This window comes from Chelonia mydas, chromosome 15 (assembly GCF_015237465.2).
Source record: "Chelonia mydas isolate rCheMyd1 chromosome 15, rCheMyd1.pri.v2, whole genome shotgun sequence".
Classification (NCBI taxonomy): Eukaryota; Metazoa; Chordata; order Testudines; family Cheloniidae; genus Chelonia; species Chelonia mydas.
In genome coordinates, this window is record NC_057856.1 from 2,596,578 (window position 1) to 2,624,423 (window position 27,846).

Below are 27,846 nucleotides of genomic sequence, written 5' to 3' on the forward strand. Positions count from 1 at the left end.
ATTCTCCCAGTCAGATCTGTTATTTTGGCATCTCTTCTAGGGTTTTATTAGCTGGGCCTTTTGCACAGAAACGGAACCTTTGCCATTCAAGATGTCACTTGCTCCCCCTATTTATTTCCCTGGATGAGGTCATGACCCTCCCTTGTGACATCACAGTTGACTCCTGTGATGTCACAAGCAGAGGATTGTGACTTCTGGTGTGTGTGTCGAGGGGGAATGCATGGCTGAGATACAGCGCTGTTGCCCATGGAAAGCCTTGGAAGAGGATTGCCCATGGTATGCCTAGCTGCCCCTGCCAGAAAGGCATCATCCTGGCCCGGTTCCTTTGTCCCCGATAGCCTCCTTGCCCACCCTCTTTGCAGCCCCACACTGGATTCGGGGCCAGCTAACTGTAGCATTGAAGGCTCAGCAGCTTGCTGACTCCTCAGGCGGAATCCGTGGGGCTCTCTCAAAGGCAGAGGTAATCGCATGGCTTCATGCAAGGCCCTCCCCCCAAGCTTCTATAGGCTTTATAGTGCATCCGGCCCACAAACCACAGCTGCTGCATGGAATCTCATCTCCATTCAGGGGAGCATGGGTGGGTTCTCCAAATTCCTGCTGGTCCCTGGGGATCCTACCTCCCACCTCCCCCCAGATCCAACTCCAGCCACAGCAACCATCCCTCAGCTCCAGGTGGATTGAAAAGAGCCTGCTGAGCAGTCTGGCTGGAGCAAGGGGACAGGACAGCAATAGGTCAGCTGCACCTCCTGTTCTGTGATCCCATCGGATGGCCCCGGGAAAGGAGGGCTGGGCCCGGCTGCTAGCACAGTCTGTGGGGCGCTCACTGGGGAAGGCACCGGAGCGAAATGAACAGGAGTCACGAAAGGTTATGGCAAACAGGGCTCCTGGGGTTCCTTCCCAGCCCTGCTGCTGAGTTGCTCTTTGAGCTTGGGCAAATCACTTCACCTACTTGACAGGGAAGATTGCGAGGCTAACGTCACTATCGAAGTGCTTTGAGATTCTAGTGCAACAACCACACAGCTGGGTCCTTAATGGGGCCTGAAGCCTGGCCCTGTAGCACCAAAACTCAAAAACGCTTGAGCTACAGCCTCCCTAGCCCGTCGAGTTTAGCAAGAGCAGGCTGGTATCCTCTTACGGGCTCCGGCTATTAGAAGGGGACAAAGATACAGGTGCCGACGCTGTCGGTGCTCCGGGGCTGCAGCACCCAGGGGGAAAAGTTTGCGGTGCTGAGCACCCACCAGCAGCCCCCCATCAGCTCCCCCGTCCCTTCCCTGGCGCCTCCTGCCCGCTGGGGGGCTCCGCCGATCAGTGCCTCCCCCTCCCTCCCCATGCCTCCCACCCACCGCGATCTGCTGTTTCACAGCGTGCAGGAGGCTCTGGGGGGAGGGGAGGAGCGAGGATGCAGCACACTAGGGGGAGCGGGAGGGGGAGGACTGGGGCGGGAAAAGGCGGGGCGGGGGGGGACTTGGGGGAAGGGGTGGAGTGGGGGTGGGGCCTGGGGCAGAGCCAGGGGTTGAGCACCACCTGGCACATTGGAAAGCCAGCGCCTGTGGACGACGACGCATATGGCCAGTATGTTGTGAGGGTGAAGGGTGCTAGAAGGCAAAGAGTCCATTCCCTAGGACTTCTTCACGCCGTGACGGTTTGTGGCTGAGCCCTTGTTTGCCTACAGAGGAATTCTCCCTGCCGAGCCCTTTCCCCTTCACCCCCCTGTGCCGCTTTCTGACCTCATGCTCCGCCTCTGGAAACTGCTCCTCCACCCGCTTGTGCAGATGCTTGAAGGCCACCCTCACGATAGGGGGGCACTTCTCCACCGAGCCAATGATGGACTCCATGATGTCGCTCAGGTAGCCCTTCAGGAGCTCCTGGCTGCTCTCCCGCACCTGGGCCTTGGACAGGGAGCCCTTGAAGGAAATCCTCCTGGAGAGAAACCCAGAGAAACGCACATTAGCGACAAATCCACGTGAGCCTTTGCAGTAGCTCTCTCGCACTGTTGCTTTTGTTGGCATATAATCAAAGCTACCCCTTGGGACATGGGCCGTTCCGTGTCTTGGCCTGGTGGAAAACTCGTGCGGCAAATGGCAGGCTGAAAGGCTGCAATGTCAGATTTAGGTCCATTGCTTTTAAATGGAGGATTTTGCAGACTGGAATATTGAGGTGGCTACTGAAGTCAGCGCAGGAGCTCCTGGGCAATTCCACATCAAATGTCTCTCCTTGCTTTTTTTCGCCTTGCAGATTTTTGGATTGACGATGCATAACTCTCAGGTAGGGGAAAGTAGGGGAGGGGATAGTTGAGCGTGGGGGAGGCAATTTGCAATTGTGGGATAAGCACATCAGCTGGATGCTTCAGCTAAAAAGATGATCCGCTGTGAAATAGTTAATAAGCTGGCATTTGGGTCACCCTGATTAGGTTTCAGTGTCAATGCCTGAATGGGGCACTGAGCTGCTATCTGAGAAAGTGGGTCTCAGGCTCCAGCCTGAGGAGGGCAGCATTGCACCAGGTAGTCTTGGTTGGAAGATTTTCCTTGCAACAGTGTTTCCAGTGGTGCTGAGCACTCACAGGGTGCATGCACACACTGGGCACCTCTGAAATTCAGGCTTTTCTTTAAAAAAAAAAATTGTAGTCTTCTGGAGCCCACTGCTCTGGGAAGGGGGAATTCTGTGGACACAAAACACACCCAGCCTGGGTCTAAGAACTGGGCTCCCTGGCAGCCAGGTTCAAGCATGCAGCAGCTCCAAGGCCAGGAAACCCCTTTGTCTTGCTAGTGCCTAATATTTACAGCACAATGAGCTCCCAAAGCCAATCCCAGCCCTGCAGCGTACACTCTGCAGTCCTGGTCAGAGTGACCCTTTGCTTAGAGCGAAGCTGGGCACCGCAAATCCTGGCTTCAGACTCAAAGGGCTTGCCTGGGCCTGCCTTATCTTCACGGTCCATTTTGAGAGTTCAAAGCAGGGATCCCCAGCAATTCCTGTCCCCAGAGGACTTTGCAGCTGGCCCCTCCTACCTGGCTGGCACATGGATCATCAGAAGCTATTTTGACCCTGAGAGGGAGCAAGGCACTGGGCTAGGAGTCAGCCAGCAACTGACTCCAGATCTCCTGTGTGACTTTGGACAAATTAGTCCATCTTCTTGGCTAAACTGGGGCAATCCTCTGTCTTGTCTGGGGGGCAGGGACTGCTGCCTCTCACTGTGTGTCTGGCCATCTAAACCAATGGGGCCCCAAGCTCAGCTGGGACCACCAGCACGGCATTCAGCTTTGGGCTTCCTTGCCCCGGCCCACACCCAGCTCAGCAAACTCCATCATGTCACTCATAGGCGCCGACTCCATCAGGGAAAATACGGTGGGTGCTCTTCACACCCCGGCAGCCAAGCTCCCAGCCCCCCCACCTCACCTCGCCTCCGCTTAATCCCCTGAGCACGCCAAGTCCCTGCTTCTCCTCCCAGCACTCACCGCCGCAAAACAGCTGTTTCGCGGTGTAACAAGCTCTGGGAGGGAGGGGGGAGGAGTGGGAACGTGGCACGCTCAGGGGAGGAGGCGGGAAAGAGGCAGGGCCCGGGTGAGGATTTGGGGAAGGGGTTGGAATAGGGGCGGGGGGGGGGAGTTGGGGTGGGGACTTTGGGGAAGGGGTTGGAATGGGGGCGGAGGCAGGGTGGGAGGGGGTGGGGTGGGGTGGAGTCGGGGTGGGGAGGGTCAACCACCCACCGGTGCCAGCTGAAGTTGGCGCCTATGGTGTCACTGGCACAAGACTGTCATTGGTATGTGCCTTGCACATGTGGCTTGAAGTCCGTTCATACTGATGTCACTAAGAACGTAGTCTGGATGCCCTAAGGGCCTTGTTCCTGAGCCCCCCAAGCCCACATCCCCACACAAACACCCTGCTGAGCGTGGCCAGCACAGCACAGAGATGGAGAATCACCATGGAGGAGCAACTCCCTCAAGACATAGTCCTTGTGCACCATCCGTCAAGGGCTAGTAGCCTCCTCTCTGCTCCAGCATCCCTGAGACGGTGTTGCTTAGCAACCAGCGTGAGCTGTTTCTCTCCTGGGAACGGCCCTGTCTGGACTCCAAGGGAAATACTGGGAGGACTGGGCTGGCTTGTGGGGTTCCAGGAGAGCGGGGGTCGCACAGGGAAAGCCAAGCACGATGACTCCGGGTTTGGAGCCGGGAAGGCCAGCAGGGGTGGGGAAGCTGTAGGATCCCACTGGCTCGGGTGCAGTGAGACTGTTGGACCCAGAGGCTCCGTTCCCCTGCTGAGGTGGGCTCACCACACCGGGCAGATTGTGGGAGTCGGAATCTACAGACCCGCCGGTGCCCCTCGCTGGTGAAGAATTGCTCACGCACAGATGCAGTTTGTTATTCAAAATGCTCAGCCGCTCCCTCCACCGGCTCTGGGCTCCTGGAAGCCACCCAGCATGCCGCAGGGTGAGAGGCTTAGACACTCCCCTGGGCAGGGGATGACTTTACATATAGCTGATCAGTGCTTAGCACATCCTAAGTACCCACAATAACCCCCCTCCTGTGCCAGCCCCGGCCCCCTATGGCCATGGGGCTGGGTGAGTCCTCCCGCCATGACAGACATGTCTGGGGATAGGGCTAGGGGGCTGTTTTTATCAGGAGAATCATCCCCGATGACCCTGCAGTCAGTAGCCAGGAGCTCAGCCGGTGAGATCCTTGCCTCCCACTTAGGGCAAGTGTTTGGCTGCTGCCCTGCGCTCTGCCCCAGGAAGGGGGCAAGCCTTCGCCTCTCCCCAGAAGCAGTGGTCCCTGGGCCAGGCGAGAAAAGCTAATTCAGTGATGCACTCAGCTCGCCAGAGACCCAGCTCCTTCCACGCCCCAGCAGCTTGCACCACCAGCTAGTCCCTGGCAGGCTCCTCGCATGGGCGCTGAGTCAATTCAGTGCTAGCCTGAGAGCGCTGGAAAGCAGAAACCGCAGTTTACCCACGACCAGGTGCAGCAGAGGCAGGTGCAGGGCAAACTCCCACACACACTGCCTCACTCCCCCGGCCCAGCACGGGGGACTCCCATGTCCATGGCCCCTCTGAGGAGATGGCTGATCGGGGGCCAATTAGAGCTACCGATAACGGCTGAGGCCTGCCCTCTAGTGGCTGGGCTGAGCCTGCCTGCTCCTTTCGTACAGACCACTACGCTGCAGCTGAGCTGGGAAGGGCTGAGCCAGCAGCCCAGGGATGAAGGGAAGGCTGGGCAGAACCCAGCACCCATCTCCTCTCAGGGCAGAGCAGCATCCTGACAATGCCACACATGCTCCAGCCTGCTCAGAGCAGCCTTCCCCTCCCATGGAGAAAGGCTGAACTCCCATGACCAGCGCTCAGGGGCGGGAGCTGCTCTGGTCTATCTGGGCCACGTGGTCTTTGAGGAGATGAGCCCCTCCCGAGTTACCTGGGTGGCCCTCTGGGAGAAGGGGAGTTCATGCCACAGGCACTGGAGGGCAGAGGGTTAATTTCTTCTCCTTCCCCCTCCAATCTCAGCATAGCAGCAGAAGACGGGGGGGTGAGGTGACCTCAGAGTTGCAACCCAAGAGTCCATCACACTTCCCTGGATGGGGGGATGCTGCCCTGCCTGTGTGTATGGTCCCCGGAGGCTACTGGGTTATTTTCAGACTCACTTTTCTCTGCTTTAATTAGCACTGTTAAGTGGGAAAAATGAACCGTGAATTACAGCAGCTTCCATGTGTCACTGTTTTCCTGATTTGCCATTTCTAACTGGAATGCGCCCAACCCCCACCCACACCGGAGCCAGCGACACCGCTCGCACCTGTGCTCTCCTCGCAGCTACACCCGGCTCCCACACGCACGCACCACGAGCATCCAAGGCAACTAGTTCCCCCAGTCCTCTCACTCCCTGCCGGACCCTTTGGCCTGACTGCTCACATGTTCCAGCACAGCCGCCCGGCGCCATCCCAGCCCCTTCGCTCTGCTCTGAGGTCCACACTTGCCCTAAGACTATGGCAGGAACCCCTGGCCTAGAGCAAGCAGGGTGCCTCCACCAGCCAGGCAACAGTGGTTATCCTAACCTGATGCAGTGTGGCCCCCAGGCCCACACGCCAGGCCCCACAGCAGCACCAATCACAGCTCCCCTTGACAGGTCATAGAACCATAGGATTGGAAGGGACCTCAAGAGGTCTTCTAGTCCAGTCCCCTACACTCACGGCAGGACTAAGTATCATCTAGACCAGGGGTTCTCAAACTGGGGGTCGCGAGCTTATTAGATGGGGGGGTTGCGAGCTGTCAGCCTCCACCCCAAACCCCACTTTACCTCTAGCATTTATAATGGTGTTAAATATATTTTAAAAATGTGGTTTTAATTTATAAGGTGGGTCGCACTCAGAGGCTTGCTGTGTGAAAGGGGTCACCAGTACAAACGTTTGAGAACCATTGATCTAGACCATTCCTGACAGGAGTTTGTCCAACTTGCTCTAAAAAATCTCCTATGATGGAGATTCCACAGCCTCCCTAGGCAATTTATTCCAGTCCTTAACCACCCTGACAGTTAGGAAGTTTTCCCTAATGTCCAGCCTAAACCTCCCTTGCTGCAATTTAAGCCCATTGCTTCTTGTCCTATCCTCAGAGGTTAAGAAGAACAATTCTTCTCCCTCCTCCTTGTATCAACCTTTTATGTACTTGAAAACTGTTATCATGTCCCCTCTCAGTCTTCTCTTCTCCAGACTAAACAAACCCAATTTTTTTAAATCTTCCCTCATAGGTCATGTTTTCTAGACCTTTAATCATTTTTGTTGCTCATCTCTGGACCTTTTCCAATTTGTCCACATCTTTCCTGAAATGTGGCACCCAGAACTGGACATGATACTCCAGTTGAGGCCTAATCAGCGCAGAGTAGAGTGGAAGAATTACTTCTTGTGTCTTGCTTACAATAATCCTGCTAATACATCCCAGAATGACGTTTGCTTTTTTTGCAACAGTGTTACACTGTTGACTCATGTTTAGCTTGTGGTCCACGCTGACTCCCAGATCCCTTTCTGCAGTACTCTTTCCTAGGCAGACATTTCCCATTTTGTATGTGTGCAATTGACAGCTCCTTCCTAAGTGGAGTACTTCGCATTTGTCCTTATTGAATTTCATCCTATTTACTTCAGACCGTTTCTCAAGTTTGTCCAGATCATTTTTAATTTTAATCCTATTGTCCAAATTACTTGCAACCCCTCCCAGCCTGGTATCATCTGAAAACTTTATAAGTGTACGCTCTATGCCATTATCTAAATCATTGATGAAGATATTGAACAGAACTGGACTCAGAACTGATCCCTGTGGAACCCCACTCGTTATGTCCTTCCAGCATGACTGAACCACGGATAACTACTCCCTGGGAATAGTTTTCCAACCAGTTTTGCACCCACCTTATAGTAGCTCCATCTAGGTTGCATATCCCTAGTTTGTTTGTGACGGTCATGCGAGACAGTATCAAAAGCTTTACTAAAGTCAAGATATACCACGTCTACCACTTTCCCCCATCCAGAAGGCTTGTTACCATGTCAAAGAAAGCTATCAGATTGGTTTGACACAATTTGTTCTTGGCAAATCCATGCTGACTGTTACTTATCACCTTATTATCTTCTAGATGATTGCAAATTGATTGCTCAATTATTTGCTCCATTATCTTTCCAGGTACAGAAGCTAAGCTGACAGGTCTGTAATTCCCCAGGTTGTCCTTATTTCCCTTTTTATAGAATGGCACTATATTTGCCCTTTTCCAGTCCTCTGGAATCTCTCCCGTCTTCCATGACTTTTCAAAGATAATCGCTAATGGCTCAGATATCTCCTCAGTCAGCTCCTTGAGTATTCTAGGATGCATTTCATCAGGCCCTGGTGACTTGAAGACATCTAACTTGTCTAAGTAATTTTTAACTTGTTCTTTTCCTATTTTAGCCTCTGATACTACCTCATTTTCACTGGTATTCACTATGTTTGACATCCAATCGCCACCAACCTTCTTGGTGAAAACCGAAACAAAGAAGTCATTAATAACCTCTGCCATTTCCACATTTTTTGTTATTGTTTCCCCCCCACACCCCGCATTGAGTAATGGGCCTACCCTTTCCTTGGTCTTCCTCTTGCTTCTAATGTATTTGTAGAATATTTTTCTAGAATATTTGTAGAATATTGATCTCATTTTGTGCCTTGGCCTTTCTAATTTTGTCCCTACATACTTGTGTTATTTGTTTATATTCATCCTTTGTCATTTGACCTAGTTTCCACTTTTTGTAGGACTCTGTTTTGATTTTTGGATCATTGACGATCTCCTGGTTAAGCCAGGGTGCTCTCTTGCCAGACTTCCTGTCTTTCCTATGCAGTGGGATAGTTTGCTCTTGTGCCCTTAATAATGTCTCTTTGAAAAACGGCCAACTGTCTTCAATTGTTTTACCCCTTAGACTTGCTTCCCATGGGGTCTTACCTACCAACTCCCTGAGTTTGCTAAAGTCTGCCTTCTTGAAATCCAGTGTCTTTACTTTGCTGTTCTCCCTCCTACCATTCCTTAGAATCATGAACTCCACCATTTCGTGATCACTTTCACTCAAGCTGCCTTCCACTTTCAAATTCTCAGCTAGTTCCTCCCTATTTGTCAAAATCAAATCTAGAACAGCCTCTCCCCTAGTAGCTTTCTCCACCTTCTGAAATAATAGATCCCTACGCTGGATTTGCTGCTTGGCATGCCCCAGGCTGGGGGACTCCAGTGGGCATGTGTGTGGGACAAGAGACGCTGTGCATCAGCTAGAAGTGAGATGATAAAGGAGGGCATACGCTGCAACCCGAGCCCACTGTGCTCCCATCTCAGCACAGGGAGCAGAGGACTCGCTGCTAACACAAATCCCAGCCCAGAAGGAGCTATCAAGCTCCTCCCTCCATCCAGGCCGACACTGGCATCAGGCTGCTCAGAGTGTGGCACTCACACTCATGATCGTCAGCATTGCAGTGAGGTACCATGTGCATCCCTAGCCCCTCGCTTTCTCAGAATGCAGCCTTGATCTAGACACTCAGCTCAGTCAAGAGAGAATGTCATTTACCAGGCAGGATGCTGCCAGCACCCCAAGGCTTCCAGTGCCAGCTGGCACCTCACTGGGCAATGTCCTCATCTAGACCAGACCCAATTAGATGTGTGAGATTTACCTTTAGCAGTTTGCCTCTCCTGGGAGATCAGTTTTTTTTGGGGAAGGGCGAATTGGGGGTTCTCTCTGAGCAGCTAGTTCTTGCTATGGAAAAGTATCTGCAAACAACTTGGTTTGTGACATTAGCTGTTTCCCCCTGAATGGATGGTGCTACGGGCAGATCCTGGTCTCAGCTCTGGCAATGTGGATACAGACCCACGCCGCTGCAGCCACTGGAGTCACTCCAGATTTATCCCAGCAGGCCCTGGCATGGATCCCTGCTGCTCTCACACTCACCTGGTTCGGTTCAGCTCAATCTTACATGGATCCAACTCGACATACTTCTTTTCCTCAAAGATCCGGTTTATGATCGGCTTCAGGACCTCATGGAGATAGGGCATCCCTACCACCTGCGGAGACAGCAGAAAATCTATGAATGATGGAGGGGAGTGCGAAGGGGATAAGAGAGAATGGGGGAAGCAAGAAGGAAGGAAGAGATCGGGAAGGGGAGAAGGAGGATAAAGGAAAAAGAAAGAAAGAAAGAAAGAAAGAAAGAAAAAAGAAAGAAAGAAAGAAAGAAAGAAAGAAAGAAAGAAAGAAAGAAAGAAAGAAAGAAAGAAAGGCCAGACTGGGTCAGACTAATGGTCCTTCTAGCTCAGTGTCCTGTCTCTGACAATGGCATACCAGATGCTTCAGAGGGAGTGAACAAAACAGCATCTGGCAGCCAGAGGCTTAGGGACACCTGGAGCATAGGGTTGCGTCCCTGCCCATCTTGGCTAATAGCTATTGATGGATCTGGCCATGAACTTATGTCATTCTTTTTTTAATCCAGTTGCATTTCTGGCCTTCACTTTTGGCAGCAAGTTCCACGACTGACTGTGTGTTGTGTGAAGAAATACTTCCTTATGTTTGTTTTAAACTTGCTGCCTATTTATTTCAGTGGGTGACCCCTGGTTCTGGTGTTATGTGAAGGGGTAAATAACACTGCCCTATTTATTTTCTCCGCACCAGGCATGATTGTATCGCCCTCTGTCATATCCTCCCCTGGTTGGCTATTTCTAAGCTAAACAGTTACACTTTTTTCTCTTTCATTGTGGGGAAGCCGTTCCACACCGCTAATCATTGTAGTGGCTCTTCTCTGAACCTTTTCCAATTCTAATATATCTTTGTTGCGATGGAGCGACCAGAATTGCACACATCTTTCAAGGTGTGGGTGTACCAGGATTTATATAGTGGCATGATGATATTTTCTGTCTTATTATCTATCCCTTTAATGATTCCCAACATTCTGTTGGCTTTTTTGACAGCTGCTGCACTCTGAGTGCAGAGAACTATCCACAATGACTCCAAGATCTCTTGCTTGACTGCTAACAGCTAATTTAGAAAGGATGAACATACAGAGAGGAGAGATGAGGAGGAGAAATTGGAGAGTGCCACTCATTATAGGTTCTGCAACCCAAGGGACAAGCCCCAGGTTTGACCCTAACCTGCCTTCCAGGGGATTGTTGAAGCCTCATGTCACTTCCTAGCACCCCCTCTTGGAGCTGTAAGGAACGGTGCTTGCCATTCTCTGATGGAGAAAGCTGGTTGCAAGGGGATCCCTGGGGCACAGACAGCCCCAGGAAAAAGGGGAAGCTAGGGCAGTAAATGCCACTGAAAGGGGTGCCACAGCTCTCTTTGTGAGCTGACCAGTAGGCCCAGCTGAGGATGACAGTGGGGAAGGAGAGAATAGCTTTCTCCTCGCTGCCAGAGAGGGGGTCTTTACAGTGAGAGAACGCTACTGATGCATGATGGGTACCTCACCAGGAAATCCTGGCCCCTGTAGTGCTCACCGGAGATCAGCACTTTACACCCCTCCAAAAGTGGCCTGTCTAGCTCACCTCAGGGTAAAACAGCTTCTCCCGCCCCTTGCAGAGGTGGGTTTATTATGCTGATCTCCCTTCAGCAGAGAGCATCTTCACCAGACGCACTGAGGGGTGCAGCTGCACTGCTGCAGTGCTGTGTGTGAAGATAAGCCCTGAATAAACACTTCAGGGTATGTCTTCACTGGACATTTTGCCCATTAACCCCTGTGATCCTTGGGGTAAAGAACAAACCGGGATGAAAATGTGGGGTGATTTCACAAAGGTGTTAACTACCCCAAACTCATTGACAATCAATTACCAGGAGACACAAGAGTCTAGTGAAGACAAACCCCAAAATTTAGCCCTTCTGGGGCTCTTCTCATGGCCAGTGCACACCCATGGCAGATCAATATTAGCAGACAACCAGCTCCCTGCATCCACCACCTATCCCACAGACAAGGACACAGAGAGACTTGCCTGAGGCCACCACAATTGGAATCTGAACTAGCCAGGACTTCCTGGCTCCCAGCTCTGTGCTCGGACCAGCATGTCACTTTTCTCATGGTGTTATTTCACAGGCTGCACAGGGAGGAGGATGGAAGAGGGGCCCTTAGCATGCTGAGGTATGGCACAGATCAGAGTTACTAACACCGGCTTTCCCGGAATTCACTGGGACACTCTCCACCACACTCACCTTCATAAACTGCTCCATGGATTTGGAGGCCAGGGAGTTGGAGCGGAAGAGTGTGTTCGGATCAGCTGAAAGCAAAGAAAATGGATTTATAACCCAGCCGGGACCTGTGCCACATTGCATTTTCACAGTGCCTTTCACACAGCCTCCATCCCACATGGCATCAGCGAGACACAGCAGGGGGTAGGTGCAAAGATGTTGTCCAGTGACTCAGAGCCTTCAGCCCTATGGCGAGCGGCACAGGGACTGAGAGACTGAGAGGTGCTAGCAGCAGGGAGCAGATGGGTCTCCAAGAAGAGGGGGTGGAGACAGGCAGGCTGCTTCAGGCAGCAGGAGCTGCAGGGGAGAAGGCGCTCACACCAGCAGAGAGAGAGAAGAGGCTCGGGTGGGGGGGAGAGCATAGGACTGGGGGGTGCAGCTCAGGCGAGAGCCGGGGAGACATGCATGAGGATCCCAGCAGAGATGGAGCCATGTCACATGCAAGGGGGGCAGTGCCCTGGAAAGCCAGCAAGAGGTGAGGGGACAGCAAATGGAGACAAGAACCCTGCCGTGGTTCTTACTTTGGAAGGCTGGTCCCAGGGAAGAGACCCAGGGCCTTATCCCTGGTCACACTAAGGCCCTTGGACTCTGATAGTGTGAAGTGGGGAGGAAAGCCCGAGAACTCCCCTGCTTATGTGACCTCCCTGGCCATCTAGGGTGGCGTAAGGGCTATGCAGAGCCCCACTCCTGGCATAGGGGTGTGAGCAGAGTGGCCAGTGCTATGACTATGCACTGGCTGCCACGCAAAGCAGGGTACGTTAGAGCAGCCCTGAGATGGCTCTGAGTTGCACTGGGAGCTGGGTAGGCTCCAGAATACAGGGATCCCAAAGATAGCTTAAAGTCACCTTACCCCACCCTTCTATCCCTGCCCCAAGAGCAGGAAAGGCGTGACTGGGAATTTGGACTTTAATCTAGTCCATTCCCACCACAAGGGTTTCTCTAAATGGCCTCTCTCCCCACCACGTAGCCAGGCCGTGAGCTCAGTCCTGGGCAGACGCCAAGCAATTCACTGCATTGGTGCTGGAAGTGGGCCGAGCCCAACCGAATTGCTTCCTCCCGTAGGTAGAGGCAGGCAGCCAGGAGCACGCCCCAGTCACTACGTCTGCTCTGAAAAGAAGCACTGCCCTTGGAGTAGCTCCCATGTTAGACCTGGTGGAACCAGTACCACTGGTACTAGAGCCACGGACACTTTAGACACTGATCCGCACCGGTATTCAGGGCCCGGACACCTTAGATACTGATCCCCACCGGTATCCAGGGCCCGGACACCTTAGACACTGATCCCCACCGGTATTCAGGGCCAGGGTACCTTAGACACTGATCCCCACCGGTATCCAGGGCCCGGACACCTTAGATACTGATCCCCACAGGTATCCAGGGCCCGGACACCTTAGACACTGATCCCCACCGGTATTCAGGGCCAGGGTACCTTAGACACTGATCCCCACCGGTATCCAGGGCTAGGGTACCTTAGACACTGATCCCCACTGGTATTCAGGGCCAGGGTACCTTAGACACTGATCCCCACCGGTATCCAGGGCCCGGACACCTTAGACACTAATCCCCATCGGTATCCAGGGCCAGGGTACCTTAGACACTGATCCCCACCGGTATTCAGGGCCAGGGTACCTTAGACACTGATCCCCACCGGTATCCAGGGCCAGGGTACCTTAGACACTGATCCCCACCAGTATCCAGGGGCAGAACACCTTAGACACTGATCCCCACTGGTATCCAGGGCTAGGGTACCTTAGACACTGATCCCCATCGGTATCCAGGGCCAGGGTACCTTAGATACTGATCCCCACCGGTATCCAGGGCCAGGGTACCTTAGACACTGATCCCCACTGGTATCCAGGGCTAGGGTACCTTAGACACTGATCCCCATCGGTATCCAGGGCCAGGGTACCTTAGACACTGATCCCCACTGGTATCCAGGGCCAGGGTACCTTAGACACTGATCCCTACCGGTATCCAGGGGCAGGACACCTTAGACACTGATCCCCACTGGTATCCAGGGCCAGGGTACCTTAGACACTGATCCCCATCGGTATCCAGGGCCAGGGTACCTTAGATACTGATCCCCACCGGTATCCAGGGCCAGGGTACCTTAGACACTGATCCCCACTGGTATCCAGGGCCAGGGTACCTTAGACACTGATCCCCACTGGTATCCAGGGCCAGGGTACCTTAGACACTGATCCCCACTGGTATCCAGGGCCAGGGTACCTTAGACACTGATCCCTACCAGTATCCAGGGCCAGGGTACCTTAGACACTGATCCCCACCGGTATCCAGGGCCAGGGTACCTTAGACACTGATCCCCACTGGTATCCAGGGGCAGGACACCTTAGACACTGATCCCCACCGGTATCCAGGGCTAGGGTACCTTAGACACTGATCCCCACCGGTATCCAGGGCTAGGGTACCTTAGACACTGATCCCCACTGGTATCCAGGGCCCGGACACCTTAGATACTGATCCCCACTGGTATCCAGGGCCAGGGTACCTTAGGCACTGATCCCCATCGGTATCCAGGGCCAGGGCACTTTAGACATTGATCCCCACCGGTATCCAGGGCCAGGGTACCTTAGACACTGATCCCCACCAGTATCCAGGGGCAGGACACCTTAGACACTGATCCCCACTGGTATCCAGGGCCAGGGTACCTTAGACACTGATCCCCACCGGTATCCAGGGCCAGGGTACCTTAGACACTGATCCCCACCGGTATCCAGGGCCCGGACACCTTAGACACTGATCCCCACCGGTATCCAGGCCCAGGGTACCTTAGACATTGATCCCCACCAGTATCCAGGGGCAGGACACCTTAGACACTGATCCCCACTGGTATCCAGGGCCAGGGTACCTTAGACACTGATCCCCACTGGTATCCAGGGCCAGGATACCTTAGACACTGATCCCCACTGGTATCCAGGGGCAGGACACCTTAGACACTGATCCCCACCGGTATCCAGGGCTAGGGTACCTTAGACATTGATCCCCACCAGTATCCAGGGCCAGGGTACCTTAGACACTGATCCCCACTGGTATCCAGGGGCAGAGTACCTTAGACACTGATCCTATCCAGGGCCAGGGCACTTTAGACACTGATCCCCAACGCTATCCTGGGGCACAGGTATCTAGATACTAATACCCCGTGGTACCCATACTCCCTGGTACCTATTGCCATGGGTACCAATGTTCACTGGTACTAGGGTCACGGGATGTTGCAGATTTTCCCCTATGAGTGTTCACAAAGTGACAGGGGAACTTTCACCCAATGTGGCTCCAGACATGCAGTTCTGATCTCGATCACAAACCCTGCAAAGCTCAGTGGTGCTGGGATGTAGCGTTTGGTCCAGCCCATTTCAGAGAAAGGACAATCATTACACGCGGAACCAGATTTCAAATACCTGGGGGTGAAGTCATCATAATTCTTATTTGTTTTATGCTGGGGCCTAAAGACCCTGGCTGAGCTCGGAACCATTCTGTGCTAGGAGCTGTACAGACACAGAATGGGAGAGAGTCCCTGTGTCCCACTGTAAACAGACACAAAAAGAAAAGGAGGACTTGTGGCACCTTAGAGACTAACCAATTTATTTGAGCATAAGCGAATTTATTTGAGCGAAAGCTTATACTCAAATAAATTGGTTAGTCTCTAAGGTGCCACAAGTACTCCTTTTCTTTTTGCGAATACAGACTAACACGGCTGTTACTCTGAAACCTGTAAATAGACAAGACATGCAAAGGGTGGGAGGGGAAACTGAGGCATGGCAAGGGGCAGTGACTTGCCCAAGGGCAGCCAGTAGGTCCGTGGCAGAGTCAGGAACAGAATCCAGGTCTCCTGACTCCCAATCCAGTGATCTATCCACTAGGCCACACTGTGTCCCATGGTGCCATCTACCATGCTTGTCTCACATGCAGCTGCTCCTAATGAGTGGGGAGGAGTTTGTTTCCACACATACTGACCCTTCACTCTCCTTGCCCCATTAAGTTTCAATGGGGAGACCTAGCTCCTATGCTCCGGCCCAAACCTCCCCATTTCCAGCTCCCAAATGTTGCCAAGTGTCAGAACCCAGGTTTGATCAGAGCATTTCTGGCCCATATTCCATTTTTCTGCCACCCCCTGCCTCCAAACCAGGCAGCCTGGGGTTTCCATGGAAACACAATGGTATATTAGGACCAAAAGAAGGATGCTACAGTGAGGAGAGGAGCCAATCATGAAGTTATGACAGGAAACCAGGTGACTGGCTCCGAGTTTGAAGCAAGGTCTATTCGTGGCCTGGAACAGTTGGAAGGGGGCAGGAGGTCTTGGTAGCTGCCCCCTCACTCCCCTGCCCGCCATGTGACTGCAGACTTGAGATCAGGAGCGGGAGAATGGGAAGCAAGCCCCGCCCTTTGGAACTAGAGGAGTGGGAGTTCCTGCCCCCCTTCCTTTGCGGGTCCCAAGGCCAGTCTGAATTCAAAAGCTTGCCTTGGTGTCAGAGGATGGGCTCACTTCAGATGGTCCTCCCTTGGAATCACAAGCAAAAGACCTACGAGATGAGTGCCCAGGGAAATGCACAGGGGCGTGGCATGGAGGCAGGTACCAATGCCAGCTGGTAGCTAGGGTCACAAGGGCCAGGTACTGATACCGGCTGGTAGCTAGGGCCACAGGTACCAATGCTGACTGGGACTAGTGTCACAGGTACCTAGGTATCGATACTAACTGGTACCTGGGTGCTAGGTAAGGTGTGGAAATGGGCTCAATGGGTATTCAATTAACTCCTCCCTCCCCCGGATTTTCCTGGTCTAGGTGTGGCACAGGAGAATCCCCACCCCAACCCTGAACACTAGGCAAGCAGCAGCGGGTTCCCTCCATATGGAGCACCCCAGATCACTTTGGGAACTCCCTCAGTCCAGGCCCTGGCACTCCACAGTGATGCCCAGTGCCATGAGCTTTGGCAGTGATGAGCAGCCCCTGGGGAAGGTACTGTGCCAGGCTCTCGCCACCAGGCCTGTGGGGCAGCACTTACTGGTCTTGGCCACCTCCCGCAGGTTGAGGTAGTCCAGGAAGGGCACCGCCAGGCCCTGTCCCAGGAAGATCTTCACCAGCTTCGTGGCCACGTCCTGCCGGCTCTCCACCGAGCTGATCTCCTCCAGCAAGGCCAGCGGGCTGACGTCCTCCTCCTGCCGCACAGCAGGGCAGCGATGCTGTCTGGCCAGCATGCATCTGCCCCATCCAGGGAGACCCCCAGAGCCCCCGCACCAGAGCCCCCTCTGCCCCACACCGAGAAGGGCCTCTATGCCCTCCATCCCCAGAGCTCTCTCTGCCCCACACAGGGAGATCCTCTCTTCCCCAAGGACCTGCTGTGCCCCCACACACCAGGAGGGTCCATCTCTAGCCCCCATCCCCGGAGGAAGCTTTCAGACAGGTGTGGGGTGCAGCGGGGATGGAAGCTGACAGGCCATTTGGATCGCGCGGCCAGGCTGACCCTGCAGAACCACAGGCTCAGCTGAGCACCCAGCCCCCTCCCCAGCTCCGTGCCCCTCTGTAGCATAGCCAGTCCCTTACCCCCAAGGCCCTGGACAGGACCCTGTCTATGGCTCCAACCTGGGCTCCTCCTCCTCCCGGCACCCCCTTCACCTTCCCCTGGGACGAGCGCCCGCCTGCTGCCAGCTAACGCCTGCCCCTCCTGAAACTGTCTCCTGCCCCCAGCAGCGCTCTCCCTGCCTCCCTCGGCTTGCAGGGCAGGGCAGAGGGCACATCTCACCCTGGCCGGGTAGCCCTGGGTGAGGCCAGGGTGCTAGAGGTGTATGGTCCCGATGCTTCCTACTGGCTTCCGGGAAGCCCAGCCTCAAGCCAGCAAGAGGCTCCATCACCCCAGTGTAGAGGCCAGACAAGGCCAGTGTGAGGCACCCAGCAGCCTGGAAGCTGGCTGCCCAGTGGATAGCAGCAGAGCCAGGGCTGAAGCCTGTTGCTGGCAGGACACAGGGTAGTGGCTTGAGGAGCCCTCCCAGGGGTGTGCCGCTGTTACCCCTGCACTGCACGGCCCCTAGGGCTGGGCTGGGCTTGTTTGCAACTGTCCAAAGCCCTGAGCCTGCACCTGGCAGCCCAAGGAGGCCTGTCTGCTGTACTCGGAACCTGGGCGTGCCCCCGGAGCCCAGCCACAAGGGCTGGAGCCTGCAGAGTGAACCCAGGCCCGGGAGCACCGAGGGCTCGGGCCGCGAAGCCTGCAGCACGCAGCCTGAATACCAGCAGGCTAGAGGGGACTGGCCCATCGGAGAGCACACAGCCACCCCCAGGCTGCCCCGCTCACTGGCTGGCTGCTGCATCACCACGTGACCCCCAGCCCCAGAGTGGCGTGGTGACTCTCCAGAAGGGAGCCAGAAGGGCACAGAGGGGGCCAGCAGAATCAGAACAGCCCTGTGGAGAAATCGTGGCTGGGGGCAAGCGCAGGACAGGAAAAGGAAGGTAGCTAAGACTCCCTGCCACTGGCTAATGAACCTTGTGCACGATCACGGTTGTCCTAACAACCCAGCGTCAATAGCCAACCCATGAACCAGACCCCGGCCCCCCTTGCTCACCCTGACGGCCCCCAAGTCGCAACCGGCCCTGGTCAGAGGCAGTGACATGCAGCCGGTGACCAGAGCTGCCTGCCACTGCGGCTTCAATGCACTGACACTACAAAACTTTGCGTGCACAAACATACATGCACACGTCCACATGCACGTGCAAACACACAGCTGCACGCACGTCTGCATGCACGTGCACACACACACACGTCTGCACACGCACGTCTGCACACACATGTTTGCACACACGTACAGGCTTGGGGACAGCTGCTCTCTGCTTTAATCTTCACTCAGATTAACATGCCCGTCGGGTGCTACCCCACTCCTGCAGAGCCAGCAGGCAGTGCTGGTGGATGGCTCCGTGCTACCAGGGCTCCACAGGGATGACAAGGGACAGATCGTTGTGGGCCCCAGACGGCCGGGAGATGAAGTTCAGGCTAAGGAGGAAATGCTGCAGGCCTGCAGGGCAGAGGCGCTGCTATAGAGGGGTCAGCCAGCAACTGCTGGGTAGGGTGACCAAGTGTCCGGTTTTCGCCAGGAACACCTGGTTGAAAAGGGACCCTGGCGGCTCCGGTCAGCACCGCCGTCCAGGCTGCTAAAAGTCCAGGTGGCGGGGCTGCCCGGCGAAGGCAGGCTACTCCCTACCTGTCCTGGGGCACCGCCCTGCGCCTAAGAAGTGGCCAACAGGTCCGGCTCCTAGGCGGGGGGGCCATGGGGCGCTGCATGCTGCCTAAGCCCTGGCTCCACACTGGTGCCTGGGGGTGAGAGCAGTGTGTGCCGCAGAGCTTCCTGCCCCCACACCTCCTGCCTAGGAGCTGGACCTGCTGGCCGCTTCTGGGGTGCAGCGCGGAGCCAGGGCAGGCAGGCAGCCTGCTTTACCCCTCTGCGCTGCTGACTGGGATTCTGCCCGAGTGGGGGAGGGATAGCTCAGTGGTTTGAGCTTTGGCCTGCTAAACCCAGGGTTGTGAGTTCAATCCTTGAGGGGGCCATTTAGGGCTATGGGGCAAAAATTGGGGATTGGTCCTGCTTTGAGCAGGGAGTTGGACTAGATGGCCTCCTGAGGTCCCTTCCAACCCTGATATTCTATGATTCTAAGCCCCTGCCCCAACCCTGAGCCCTCCCAGCACCCCAAACCCCCTCATCCTTGGTCCACCCCAGAGCCCGTACCCCCAGCCCAGAGTCCATACTCCCTCCTGCACCCCAACCCCCAGCCCTGATTTCCCCAAAACCTGAAGCCCCCTCCTGCACCCCAGAGCCCACACTCCCAGCCCAGAGCCCCCTGAACCCCTCATACCCGGCCCCACCCCAGAGCCCTCACCCCCTCCCACACCCCAAACCCCTGCCTCAACCTGCAGCCCCCTCCCACACTCTGAATTCCTCAGCCCCACCCCCCAGCCTGGAGCCCCTCCTGTACCCCAAACTCTTCATCCCCGGCCCCACCCCAGAACCCACATCCCCAGCTGGAGCCCTCACCCCCTCCCGCAACCCAACTCCCTGCCCCAGCCCGAAGCCCCCTCCTGTACCCTGAACCCCTCATTTCTGGCCCCACCCCAGAGCCCGCACCCCCATTTAGAGCCCTTACCCCCTCCTGCAGCCCAACCCCCTGCCCCAGCCCAGTGAAAGTGAGTGAGGGTGGGGGAGAGCAAGCCACCGAGGGAGGCGGAATGTAGTGAGCGGGGGGGCCCTCGGGGAAGTGGGGACTAGGGTGTTTGGTTTTGTGCGATTAGAAAGTTGGCAACCCTACTGCTGCGGCACAAACACTGCAGCATCAAGGAACTGTTCAGATCCCCCTGGTGGCATGAGTGAGGGGCCTGGGAACTAGAAAGCAAACTGAGGATGCCCACGGCTTCCCCTCCTCCCTTCCATCTCCCCCACCCCCCATTCCCCTCCTTCCCGCATCTCCCCCATCCCATCCTTCCCATCCCCCTCCCCGCCGCCCGTGTGTGCTGTCCGCATGTGGCTTGGACGCAGACACAGTCAGGTGGCCATGCACAATGAGCTAGGCGGGCTGGTACCCACCTCAGCAGGGCACAGGATGGATTCCACCAGGAGCTCAATCAGGGGCTGGTAGTACATGGAGGGCAGGATCCTGTCCTCAGCCAGTCGGACTCTCAGCCGCAGAGCCCCCAGCTTTCCTCTGCAATGACACCCGAGACACCACCCACGTGGGCAAGCGTGCGTGGAATGAGTGCAAACCAGCACATGGGAGCCGGTATGTGCAACCTGGTTCTAGCCGGCTCAGCAACCAGAATCTACACCCAGTACCAACAAAAACCCAGAGCCAAGAACTCCCAAGATGAGCCTGATCCCCTCTGTCCTTAACTGCTCCCCCTCTGCTCCTCACCTTTCCTTCCAGCCCAGTGGCATGGGGTAAAACCTCAGCCTTCACTGGGCTTGGGTTGTGCCGATTGCTATCAGCGCCCTGCCCAGCACCACCCCGTGGCACTGGTGTGTTTCCACCAATGGAGGAACATAGTCCTGTCCCACCACTGCTCTGCCTCGGCACGGGCTCCGTGGTGAATCATGCTGGCGTCAGTGCATCCAGCGACCTTTCCATTCATCTGGCCAAGCCTTTCAAGCTCCCATTTCAAGGCAGGATGAATGGCAATAAGGAGAGAGGTCACCCAGAGCTGGACTATTTCAGCACATTACAGAGGATCCCCTCTGCTGCCCCAGTGGCTCTTGTGCCGGATCCACTCCCAGACTCAAAGCCCTCACAGGTTTCTCTTAGAGCACAGGCGGGGCCCCGCTGGTGTGCTGGGGGGGAAGCGAGAGCTCAGTGGGGTGCAGAGCCCCAGCACCCTAGTTCCGGGCACTTTGCTTTTGTGTTAATAGAGCCCAAGGGACCAGGGCAGGAAATAAAATGCCCATATTAACTCCAATTAAAGACATCCTCTTAACCCCTTCAGCACCCTGCAGATGCTCAGTGCGCATACGGGAAGGTGGCAAGGGGTGACCTGGTGGATGAACAAACCCCTCCCGACTGCCTTTGAGGAAGGGCAGCATCACTAGACCTCATTTTTCAGTTGGGGAAACTGAGACACAGAGCAGGGGCCTGCCTCACCCAAGGTGAGCACGCAAATCAATGGCAGAGCTGGGATAAGCACTAGATACACTACCCCCCATGTCGGAAATGGAACCCAGGAGTCCTGACTCCCAAAGCCCTGGTGTAACCACAGTTCCATGCTCCTCTCCCAGAGCTGGGACTCGAAGCCAGGCTCACTCCTTCTCGTCCCCCCAGGGGTTAATGATGGCCCCTAGCTCAAGGCTGACTGTTTACCCAGCATCCTCCTCAGCAGTGGGGAAGGGCAGGAGCCTGAACCAGCCTTTGGCAGGGGACCTCTGAAGAGCGTCCAGAGAGAACTCAACCTGTGTGGGATACAAAGAGAGGGACAGTAAGGGGACAGGAGCTGACAGCAGGGGGCAGTACTGCAGTGTTCGGGGGAGCCTCTTCCCATTGTCCCAGCCCCTGGAGATATAGGGGGAAAACTCAAGCCCTCACATTAGCTGCCAGTGTGGTTCATCCCCAGGCTGTTTCCCTGCCAGACTCTTAGAGCACTTCCAGCTTCACGCTGCAGTAGCTCTGCCCCGGGACCCCTGCGGCGTGCTCCAGCCCCAGGACCCCTGGGGAGCCGGCATGCTCCAGCCCTGGGACCCCTGCGGAGCCGGTGTGCTCCAGGCCTGGAAGCAGGAGGCTAAATGGATTCCACCCTCCACTTCAACTCCCTCTGCCCCACAGCACCAAAACAGGGGACCCCCAAATTAAAATGGGGCTTGTTTACCTGGTCAGGCCTGCAGATCTCCCTGCAGTGGATTCTGGGGCTGAAGGGACCTAAACCCAAGCAAGACGCACAGTAGGGCCCAGACATGGGCCGAGGGCTCCCCGCCTAGCACCAGGCTTTACACCCGTCGTCATTTTTAAATTGCTTCCCTAGCTGAGCTGCTCAGATACCTAGAAACCGTGGCTGCCATCAGCAAACTACTCCATGCCCCTTGGAGTCGGTCTACACTGCAGTTAGACCCCCGCCCCTGGCAGCTATGATAGATCCCTTAGCCTCTTTGGGGGCCCAGGCACTAGATGGGGGAGGAGGGCAGGGGCACCCACAAGCGCAAACACACGCACCAAGAACAGTTGCAAAACCTTTTCCTTTCACAAAGATGTTAAGCCCTGTGACGTTATTGACATAAACTATAACCGTATAGGTCATTGGTGCAACCACTGGTATATATTTGCAGCAAATAGGGTAAAAAGGTTGTCATGTAAGGTGTCTATGGAAAGGTTATGATTTGCTGATTAGGATTATGCTATCTGTATGGGTGTGTCATGTTTGTAGCTGAAGTTATGAATATTGGCTACGTACTTGTATATCAATGTGTTTTGATTCTAAGTAGCCTCAGTGAAGCATTTGGTCAGCTTCTTGAGAAGGGACTAGTCTCAGTAAGTGCCCAGTCAAGAAACACTTAACTGACAATGGACTTTGGCAGACGCCAAACCACGTCTGAGCTGTCCTAGGAACTTTCAAACTAACATGTAAACAATGGCATTGGCCTGTAAAGAACGGAGTCATGCATGGACATGTGACTTGCCCATGTGACTCCAAACTCCATCTTGCTGTGATCTTGCACAGGAGAATCAAGGGATTTCCACCCACAAGAGAAAGCCTAGCTCCTCCATCTTGCCTTTAGTCCTGATTCTTGCCTCTGGAGGGACTTTGCTACAAACTGAAGCTCTGAACAAAGGACTGAATGACCCATCCCAGCTGTGGATGTTCTCCAGAGACTGGATTTGAACCTGCAGTTTATTCCATCACTGCTACAAGCCAACTTTGAACCAAGAACTTTGTCGTCACTGTATGTCATTGATTCCATTTAACCATTTCTAGCTCTCATCTCTATCTTTTTCCTTTATAAATAAACCTTTAGATTTTAGATTCTAAAGGATTGGCAACAGCATGATTTGTGGGTAAGATCTGATTTGTATATTGACCGGGGTCTGGGGCTTGGTCCTTTGGGATCGAGAGAACCTTTTTCCTTTTACTGGGGTTTTGGTTTTCATAACCATTCATCCACCTAACAAGTGGCACTGGTGGAGATACTGGGAAACTGGAGTGTCTAAGGGAATTGCTTGTGTGACTTGTGGTTAGCCAGTGGGGTAAAACCAAAGTCCCTTGGTGTGCAAAGGAACCCCAGCCTTGGGCTGTGACTGCCCTGCTCTGAGCAATTTGTCGTGAATTGACACTCTCAGAAGTGTCCCACCAAAAGCAGGATCATTACAAGCCCTCTCTCCCCACTTGCTTGGCCTGACTCTTCTGGCAGGAGGCTGGCCCAAGTCTTGCTGAGCCACGCCCCCCCCGGTGGAATAGCAATCAGACAGGTTCTGCTTCCCTGGCAGACAGAACCGCCATGACATGGGGATCAAGTGAACTGAGCAGCAGGTTCAGGTCCCAGCTGCCGGCTTGTTCTGGCTTGGGTCAGGACAGAGCATTACGTACCCTGCAGAGATCTCCAAGCTGTACCCTTCGCCCTCCATGATTCACGAGCATTTTCCTCTCTCTCTGGCCTCTTCTCCTTGGAATTGATTCTCAGTCACACTAAGGTCCCTTGTGCCACTCTGGCAGACTACATAGTGCATAGGGAGGGCCCCAGAGATGCCCCCTTGCTGGAGTAGAACTGGTATGTGTGACCTACATGAGCCTGCTCTCAGCCCACAGGCACAAGGGCAGATCCAGGCTGGAGCCAGCGCTGCTCTCCAGCTATTCACAGAGCCCATAGGAGAGGGGGCATGGAAACCAAAGCATGAGCTAGAGCAGCCCTGGGACCATGTTAAGTTACACCAGAGGCCAGCAGAATCCAGCGAGTGCAAAGGGGGCTTAGAACCAGCCTCACACATACACCCCTGTCCTGTCCCCGGCCACGAGCACAGCAACACAGGAACTAAGAAACCAGCCTGGTAGGTTATTTCCCCGCACCAGACCAGCTGAGAAAGGGATCCGCTCTCCTTGCAAGCCAGCAGGAGATTTGAGATTGCAGCAGGCCTATGTGCCATTGGCTTTCTCCCCCTCCAATCCCCTCTTCATCCCCCACCCCGATCAGAGCCACCAGCCCCCACGCTGGAGGCACTGAGGAGATGGCCAGAGCTGCTCACCCGTCCCAGGAAGTCGTTCTTCCCCACCATGTCCCAGTCCCACACCTCCACGCTCACAAGGGACCCCTTGGGTTCCTTCTTGGGCACCCCCTCCTCCAGGTCAAACTCCAGCACCTCATCCCAGTGTGGGAAGCGAGTCTTCTTAATGATCTGCAAGGGGAGAGAGAAAGGTGGCATGTCAGAGAGGAGTGGGGAGTTAGGTGGGGAAGGTTTGTTCCAGAATAATGACACGGGTGTGACACAGGGCTCCTGGCAAAAGCCAAGAGCAATTGTAACCCACACACCTCCTGGGTGTGGTGTTCTGTCCCATCTAGTGGCACCGAGACCACTTAGAGAGAGATTAATGAGTTTGCTCTACAGCCTTAGCTAACGGTCATATGGCTTTTAGCTTATGTGGTAGAGGTTCATGCATTTAGCTCCAGAGGTCCCAGGTTCGATCCTGCCCGCCAACAACCAGGATCTGTCAGTGTTACACAGTGTTGGGAACAAAAACAAAGGCTGTTTGAAATGGGCACTTCAACTCAGCTGCAGGGCAACCCTGCTGCAGCAGCAAAAGAGTGAGGCGAGCCAGTGTTTTCTTGCCAGAAAAGGCGTCTCTTATAAACAAGAACTGCAGCATTCTTCAGTAATGGGCCAAACCACAAAGCTCCTAACCCTGCTCTGGGCATGCCATGGGTAGGTGCGCCAATTTCCTTCCGCTGCATTGAGAGGCAAAGGACGGAGCAAGAGCACAAGGATGCCCTAGGCTTCCCATCCCTATAACACCTAATGCAGCTAAAGCGGGGCTGGGTTAGGCCACACTCTCCTGCAACTTTGCATCTCTCCTCACCTACAGATATGTCTGGGAAGAGAGCTCTTCCCCGGGCAGGTGCCAGCTGGGGGGCAGGGCCTGGCCCTAAGCCCTTTCCTTGTGTTTGCTGTGTGCTGGGAGGGCTGCTGCAATGCATCATGTCCTCTCGGCTCCAAGGGCCAGCCCAGCCCATGTCACACATGATTCAGGGCTCAGATCCTACAGTGATGGGTGGGAGATACACAGGCAGGCGTCCCACCCCTCTCTCAGCGACCACTAGCACACAATGCAAACCACCCGGAGTCCCAGTGAAAGAAGGGGGAGGGCGGGGAAGTCTGTTTGCCCCTCCCAGAGCCCCTCCCCTAGTGCCATTGGCATTGTGACTGCAAGGAGCCCTGTCCCCGCCCCTGCCCCCGTGCAGCCAGGCCAGAGAGCATGCCTCCGCACGTGACTCTTCTACTCACAGCTGTCTCCAAAGCGTGGCCGTCACAGGACACTCGCGCAAAGGGGTCTGAGGTGCCGGAGATGTCCCGCGGGGCCAGGTCTCTGGGGGGAGAGGACAAGAGGAGGAGGATGGGGGTGGGTTTCTGGGTGGCTAGGGAATAGGGCAGAGGCATGGGATGGTAAGGGCTGACTGGGCCTCCCCAGGTGGCCAGGTGGCATTGTAAGCCCTTTGGGGCAGGGACTGTTGCTGTTTTGTGTTTGGACAGCACCCGACACAATGGGGGCCTGGCCAGTGCCTGGGACAGCTTCAAGGCACCAACGCAACACAAACAACAGCCAGGACACAGGAGAAAATAAACCCTCTGAAAGGCCGGGAGGTTAAACCCTGAGGTGCTGCTTGGGAGCTTTACAGATAAAATCCTCCCCCCTTCTCCCAGTCCTCAGTGCCACCCTGCAGCATGGAAAGCGGCACAGTAAGGGCCCTCTCCTCCCCACGCAGGACACCAGCGAGCAGGCGCACATTCTGGGAGATCAAGCTGCTCCATCACCTCTCAGACAGCGGCATGAGCTGCAGTGGGCCCCGGCAGGTGAGCGCGGGGATGTACCCGAAAACTGCAGGGCTGCCCCACTCTGCGTCTCACGCACTGCTCCTGCAGCATGGAACTATGCAGTGGGCTGGGGAGAAGCGGGGAAAGTGAAAGGAGCTCTTGGAAAGCGCCTGTGGAGTTGGGGAAGCCCCAGAACAGCCGGGCAGGGGCTCAGCATTTGGGGACATCCCAAGTGGGTGATCCACCAGCTGGCGATCGAGGTGAGAGCAGAGAACATTCCCCCGGGGAAAGAAAAGGCCAGGAGAGCCAGAGCTGCCCTGCCTCCCCAGCAGAGCCCGCCCCTGCCCCTGCCCCTGCCCCTGCCCCTGCCCCTGCCCAAGCCCTGGGGAGCCCTGTCAGAGTGACAGGGGAAGGGAAAGCGAGCATGGCCCTTTAAGGGGAATACAGCCCACCCCTCAGAGCTCTCTTACTGCACCCCCAAGCTTCTTCCCTCTCACCCTGTCTTTCCACCCCCCTCCCACTCTCCCCCACTCCACCCGTCCCCCACACGCACACCAGGGCCCCTTAGCCAACACTCGCTGTTCCCATGGCTACGCTCCAGCATTAGTAGCGCAGGCCCCTCCCCTGCGTGGGGGAGGGCACTGCCCCAGGGCTGGGGCGAGCCAAGGGACACGAGTTCCAGTCCCGACCACGTTCTCTCACCCCCTGCCGAGGCGCGCTGCCCCGCGGAGAACCCTGCCTGGTGCTTTCATCATGAGCCAGCGGGGCCCCCAGCTAGCTCTCCGTGGGCCTCAGGCCGGCCAGGCCACCGGAGCCAGGGAAGGGACAGCCTGCCCTCATGGAGGTAGCAGATGCTCCCCTGGTTCCCTGGAGAACTGCTGTGGAACTCCCCTGCCCCACACAAAGGGGGAGGGACTGACCCACCCCCTCCCGCCTGCCCCTCTGCAGAAGAATGCTTGGAAGATGCGTTGGCTCACCCCATCTCCCCTCCCCGAGCACTCTCCATGGCCACATTGTTGCCTAGGAGCCTGCGCTGGTTGCTAGGATAGCAGGATGCCTTCTCTGCATCGTGCTGCTCTCTGCCAAGCCTCCTGGCTGGCGGGCTCTGGTACAATGGGCTGGGCCCCTACACTCCCTTACCAATCACTCCCTTACCAATGCCCCCAAAGCAGGGGGATGGTAGCCAAAGCCCCATGACTGCACTCTCATGTCCCCATGGAGGGAATCCCCACCCTGTGCCTAACTCCATGTGTTGAGAGCCAGAACTCAGGAATCCTGGGGTCTATTCCTGGCTCCGCCACTGGTGACCTCAGACAAGTGACTTCACTGGTCAGTGCCTCAGTTTCCTCACCTGTAAAATAGGGATAACGATACTGACCTCCTTTGTAAAGCGCTTTGAGATCTAAAATTAGAAGCACTAGATGAGAGCTAGGTATTATAAACACTCTGGAAGGGAATCTTAGCACTATATGTAAGGGGTGTGGGGCTGGGAGCTGAGCTGTAAGGAATCACTAGGCTGATACCAAAAAAGAGAGGGACCTGGAACTGAAGACTAAAGCTAACAAGTCACTTTAGCAGTAACTGTGTTTGACAGGGTCTGTGATGCTGCAGTTTAAGGATACTGGCCCTTTCCTGTGGGGACTCCTGGGTTCAGATCCTGTGGGAAA

General features: G+C 55.3%; 1 protein-coding gene across 2 annotated transcripts in view; it reads right to left on the reverse strand.

Annotated features, from left to right (window-relative positions):
- The window catches only part of RASAL1 (RAS protein activator like 1), a 111,244-nt gene that overhangs the window by 34,338 nt on the left and 49,060 nt on the right, over positions 1-27,846 (reverse strand). For both annotated transcript variants that reach the window (XM_037878909.2, XM_037878910.2), the window contains 8 exons: positions 25,652-25,733; positions 24,398-24,547; positions 21,533-21,621; positions 20,272-20,389; positions 16,713-16,866; positions 11,659-11,723; positions 9,418-9,530; positions 1,728-1,920 (listed from right to left, as the gene is read on the reverse strand). In XM_037878909.2, coding sequence (XP_037734837.1) covers positions 1,728-1,920; positions 9,418-9,530; positions 11,659-11,723; positions 16,713-16,866; positions 20,272-20,389; positions 21,533-21,621; positions 24,398-24,547; positions 25,652-25,733 — 964 coding nt within the window. The remainder of the gene's footprint in view (positions 1-1,727; positions 1,921-9,417; positions 9,531-11,658; positions 11,724-16,712; positions 16,867-20,271; positions 20,390-21,532; positions 21,622-24,397; positions 24,548-25,651; positions 25,734-27,846) is intronic.